At 41.3% G+C, this 5,714-nt stretch overlaps 1 protein-coding gene across 5 annotated transcripts in view; it reads left to right on the forward strand.

Annotated features, from left to right (window-relative positions):
* Positions 1-5,238, forward strand: part of LOC107687818 (probable nuclear hormone receptor HR38) — a 23,335-nt gene extending 18,097 nt beyond the window's left edge. For all 5 annotated transcript variants that reach the window (XM_016485288.1, XM_016485289.1, XM_016485285.1 and 2 more), the window contains one exon: positions 3,682-5,238. In XM_016485288.1, coding sequence (XP_016340774.1) covers positions 3,682-3,953 — 272 coding nt within the window. In that variant the 3' untranslated portion in view covers positions 3,954-5,238. The remainder of the gene's footprint in view (positions 1-3,681) is intronic.
* The last annotated feature ends 476 nt before the right edge of the window (positions 5,239-5,714 follow it).

Below are 5,714 nucleotides of genomic sequence, written 5' to 3' on the forward strand. Positions count from 1 at the left end.
GTTTTCGTGCAGACTAATGAAGAACAGTTCACGCAGCAGAAGCCAGCACTCTACGGGAAAAACGAGAGGAAGTTTTTCTTCCTAAATTGCAGGGTTGAGAAGGGCTGAAGACAGACCAAAAGAGAGTGAGGATGAGTGGATTGAGAAGATGGACGAGTGCAGAGCGAGTGTTTGGGTGTTTCGCTGCAATTACACACAAACGATTTTCGTGAGAATACGTGAAGATACAACTTTACTGCTTTGACCCAGAAGTTACCCTCCAACCCTGAAAGGACAGAGCTGAGAGAGAGAGAAAGAAAGAAAGAAAGAGTATAATCTCAGGAATGTTTTAAAAGCTTTAATTGGGAAAGCTTGGCATAATTAGGTCCATTCCTATCTTTGATGTGCTCTTCCCTGTACTGGCTTTCATTTGTCGCTATGGTAATTGTTTCCGTGCAGTATGCCTTAAACACAGATTCAGCAGCCAATCCAAGGGCAGATCGTCATCACATGAATCAGAGAGAGGTGATAATCAGCGTGTGTGTGTGTGTCACAGCAGTGACTGTGTGTGCTTTCTGATAGCATGTGTGGCTACGTACAGAATTAGAGGCTTGCTAAATTGAAACAGGTACCTGTTCTGAAGGGAATGAGAAGAACGGCGATTAATTAAAAGATGAAAGGCTGCGATTGAACTCGTGGCTTCAAACAGCACCTTGAAGCAGTATAAATAACAACAGTTCTTCATCTAGATCTCTTCTCCCTCTCTTTTGCTCAGGTCTTTGCTGGCAGATGAGAAGTTCGTGTTTTGCACAGGCCTGGTCCTTCACCGGCAGCAGTGCCTGCGCGGCTTCGGCGAGTGGCTGGACTCCATCCGAGACTTCAGCACTCACCTGCAGAGTCTCAACTTTGACATGCCTGCGTTCTCCTGCTTGTGCGCCCTAGTGCTGCTCACAGGTAACACGCAACCTCTGAAAAATGCTCTGAAATCCCTTTCTATGCATTTCACACACTTGTCACTTCCTGTTGTCATTCTTGTATTTGTGTTTTTACACCCCTTTTGTCCCGCTGCTAGCGGTCGTCACAGTGATCACAGGTGTGGGGCAGGTGCTGACAGAGATTAGATTTACCTGGACAGCAGAAATAATCCCCATTAATCACACACACACACACACACAGCAGAGACACAGAGATGGTGTGAGGTTTGTGTGCATCTCCTCTTTGAGTGCAGGTGGAGATAGTTGATTATTGGTTGACAAAGTAGGACAGTGTGTGTGTGTGTGTGTGTGTTTGGGTCAGCAGGTGCTCGAGTCTTACCATGCATTATTAACACAGAGGCTAAACAGCAGGTCGACCTATATACAGACAAACACACTTTGCGCCACACACACAGAAACACGTGCACATTCTGGCAAGCATTAGAAGAATAAAGACAGCTGGGTTTCTATCAAAGTATTTTGGAATATTGCCTAAAATAATGCTGGATGGAAACAGAGATGCGAATTACATTTCAAAAATGCGCATAAAAAAACTTTTACGCCAACTTGAGGTGGATGCACATAAATTATGATGGAAACAAGTTTATTGAATAAATGTATAGATGAATTTCAAAAGAGTCCTCAAATGTTATGTGACTGAATAATTCACATGTAGAAGAAAATATCGCATGGATGGAAACACTGCTTTATTTGCAAAAATTTAGATAATTTTTTTTTTTTTTTTTAAGATTTATTTTTGGCATTTTTTATATTATGATAGGACAGATCAGAGCTGACAGGAAGCTAGGTGGAAGAGAAAGAGGGGGCCGGGATCGGGAAGGGTCCTTGAGTTGGGATTCGAACTCGGGACGCCCGTAGTGTAACGGCGCTGTTTGTTCACAAGGCTATCGGCGCTGACCATATTCAGATTTTTTGTGTAAATCAAATTCAACAAGTCATGTGACTTACACTTACAGAAAAAAATATCACATTGGATAAAAACACTGCTTTATTCGCAAAAATGTTTCAATATTCAGATTTTTGCATAAATTAATTCAACAAGCCATGTGAATAATTTGCTCAGGGAAGAAAAACTACATGCTGCTGTTTTTATGTTGCTTTATTTGCACAAAAAAAAAAAGTTTTGTGATATTCACATTTTTTCCATTGTGAATAGAAACATGTTAATGTTGGGAAAAACATTTTAAAAAGATCAAGATAGGAACAGTTTTAATCTTACGCTAACTTGAAAGATAGCAAGTGTCAATGAAAACAGAGAGAGATACAGCTGTCAATCAATTTACTCAGTCGCCCATTCGGCCCAATCTTTACCTCTCTTTTTTCAGCCACAATCTACAGTGTTGTGTGTAGATATGTGTGTGTGTGTGTGTGTGTGTGTGTACATATGTGTGTGTGTTTGGTAGCCCCCTTGGAGCAGCACTTAACTCTGTAGAGGAATTGAGCGCTACTCAGTAGAGCTCGGGTCCCTACCTCTCTTCTCTTTCTAGCTCTCTCTCTCTCCCTCTCTCCACTCCTCCACTCAGTCTATCGACCCTCTAAAAATGTCTGTGGTGAAAGAGTGCCATCGATCATCCCCCAGGAGAGAGGGAGAGACACAGAGAGAGCAAGGGAAAAAAACAGTAAGAGTGAGAGAGGATGTAGGCTGAATGCAGTGACAATGGAGCTGCTCTAGACACATAGATTTGGAACACACACACACACACACACAAACAGATATATCCAAAGCAAGCCAGCATCCCTTTGCACTTCCATATCCATGGCTGTTCTACCATACTGTGGGCACTTACACACTCAAACTCGTTGTTTGAAGTGTAATATAAAGACACACTAGACTGCTGATTGAGGATGAGAATCATTAGAAAAAAATAGTGTTCAATAATATGTATTATTATTATTATTAATTTAATATAATTATATAATGTATTATATATTATATTCATATTTATTTAATATTATCATATATAATTAATATTTTGGGCACTCTATGGGCCAGGTTTGCTATCAGCTTGCGTCAGCGCAAACCCTCATTTGGCGTTAAAAAACTATTGTCAGGATTTACTAAAGACACAAAGTGGTAAATTAGTGCTGAAAAGGCATGGACACAGTTATATTTGTGACTCACCTTATTGAATATGCATTTGTAGGAGTTTCCCTTTTAGTAAATTTATGGAAGGAGAGTATTTAAATGAATCAAGCAACTCGATTTACAAAGATTTGTGCTCGTCAATTCACTGGTATTTGTGGCATTATTAAAGCCCAAAAAAAGCATGTCTTAAAGCAGGCGGTAATTTGTGCTGCTCTTGGTAGATTGTGCTGGTCATTATGGAAATTAGATGTTCCGTCTGTGTTCTTTAATGTTTACCTTGTCAGTAAATCACCCACAGAATTTTCCCCTCCCATCGGCGCTTTCATGGAATTGCCCTTTAACATTAATTTGCCCTGTTTAGTAAATCTGGCCCTATATGTTAAGTGATCCATCAGCATTCAAATGTCACGAAAATGATTTGGTTTCATTACTTTTTCAAAAATGGAACCAGTTGTGAATAAAAAGTGATTCTTGATTCCCAAACCAACTGCAGATATTGTTACTGTTAAAGTGATGTGTGTATGGGGTGTGTTTCAGTGGTGCGAGTTGTACAGTTGTAGTGACGTTTTAACCAATATTTAGCTTAAACAAAAGCACTCAGACACTTTCCTCTCATTTCAGAACAATGTCCCGGTCTAAAGGAGCCTAAAAAAGTGGAGGAACTGCAATCCAAACTAATCTGCTGCCTGCGAGATCACCTGAGCTCGGTCAGCGCAGGAGGCGTGGCTTCAACCGGCAAGGCCCCATCCCCAGTGGGAGCTGTGCTGGGCTTGAGGGCAGAGCTTCGAACTCAGCGTACGCAAGGCTTACAGAGGATCTTCTACCTGAAGCTTGAGGACCTGGTCCCGCCCCCTCCGCTCATCGATAGGTTTCTGGACACCTTGCCCTATTGATGACCAAGCCCCTTTTTGCACACCACTGACACGCCCACGAGCTCACTCAGACATGCCCACAGCGGCTGTAAACTCAGAGCCAGTAGCTAACAGTGACACTGAACTCGATTTCCCATGAGTCCCCAAATCCTCACAGGAAACAAACGTGTCTGAGGAGAAACCAATCATATAAGCGCTTTTAATCTCTGCTCTGCGCCTGATAGTGTAGATATGAGGCGGGGTTTGAGCGTATCTGACGTAACGTGCCCTGGGAACGAGCACTATGCCTATAGCTCAGCGCGCCACGTCAGGAGAAGTATTACCGTGCGAGAATGTGTGTATGTGTGTGCGTGTGTGAGTACGCACACTTAACGGCTCCTTTGCAGGCGGTCCAAAAGTTCCACCACAATCCACCTCAATGACAGCAGTTGTGTTCATCACAAACATACACTCACAAACACACAAGTGCACACGAACTGTCCTTTCACACATACGCATGGATCCAAAACGCCAGCTTCAGTTGCCAGATTATGACATATCAACTGTCGTTGGCAGAAACGAAGTGGATGTGTGTGTGAAAACACGTAGGAGTGTCTCTGAGGGAGGCTTTCGCCACACAGACAGAACGACAGAGTGCATTAATGTCCAGAATCACAGTTGATCACACCCCAGAAACCTGCAAACAAGTGCAATTTACTAAGTGCTATTGTAAATGAAGAGAGAGAGAGAGAGGAGAAAACGAGAGAGTGTGTGTGTTTGTTCCAGTCCTATTTCAAACTCTGAATTATTTTAATACTAAGACTCGTCTTGTAAGGTAACGGTTTCAATTGAGATGATTTAGCCCGGTCTGCGCACTAACTTTTAACGACGAAGTTCCACAGACTTGAAATTACTGTAGTTTTTATTATTATTATTATTATTATGAATAAAAACCAAGGGATTTTAGTGGTAGGGTAACAGACTAAAAAGAGTAGAATTGGGCTTTGAGCACTTAAAAAAAACAGGAGGTTAAGAGAAGGCAGGTGAAGACGCAGGTGCAGAGAGAGGATGGAAGGAATGAAACATTCCGCGTTCATGCTCATTTTTGTATGTTTATACTGTCTATGCCATTTATTAATATGGAGGACATTGTTGCAAAAATGTCTTTTATATGTACAAAAAGTAAAAACGGATTATATGCATGGTTTTCTCCTTCTCGCCTCTGCTTGTATTTATTTTGCAAAGACTGCCGGCTCCACAAGGGCTTGAACACACTTACTGACTGGGCGTTCTCGCTTACTTTATCATACGGCAGCAGTTTGAACAGATGGGAAAGTACAAATTATATATATATATATAAATATATATATACACAATACAAAACTAATATTTTGAAGTGTTTTTATCTGATAGCTTTTTCAAATCTTGTGGTACAAGTTGTGCATTGTTTTTTGGAGAAGAAACATGAAAAAAGAAAAAAAAACATGTTTTTCAATGTCTCTTTTGGTTTGTTTAGTTTTTTTTCCTCTTTGGTTCACTGGAGGCTCTGTTCAGCACTTTGAAATCATAAAAAAACCCTTCTGATTATTTGAGTGGAAGTGTCGTTTTTCTGTTCACCTCTGTGTAAAAGCATCAGAAGTGTTTTTCTCTTGAAGCTTGTGTTTGTTGTCACGACTCAGGATGAGGCCGAGGGACTCCCCTTTGTGAAGTTCAAAAAGCGTCGGCGTGCCGGGTGTCTTTACAGCCTAATACCATAAAGTACCCTTATATGTGTGTGTGTGTGTGTGTGTGTGTGTGTGTGTG

Source organism: Sinocyclocheilus anshuiensis, unplaced genomic scaffold (genome assembly GCF_001515605.1).
Source record: "Sinocyclocheilus anshuiensis isolate Anshui unplaced genomic scaffold, SAMN03320099.WGS_v1.1 scaffold409, whole genome shotgun sequence".
NCBI lineage: Eukaryota > Metazoa > Chordata > Actinopteri > Cypriniformes > Cyprinidae > Sinocyclocheilus > Sinocyclocheilus anshuiensis.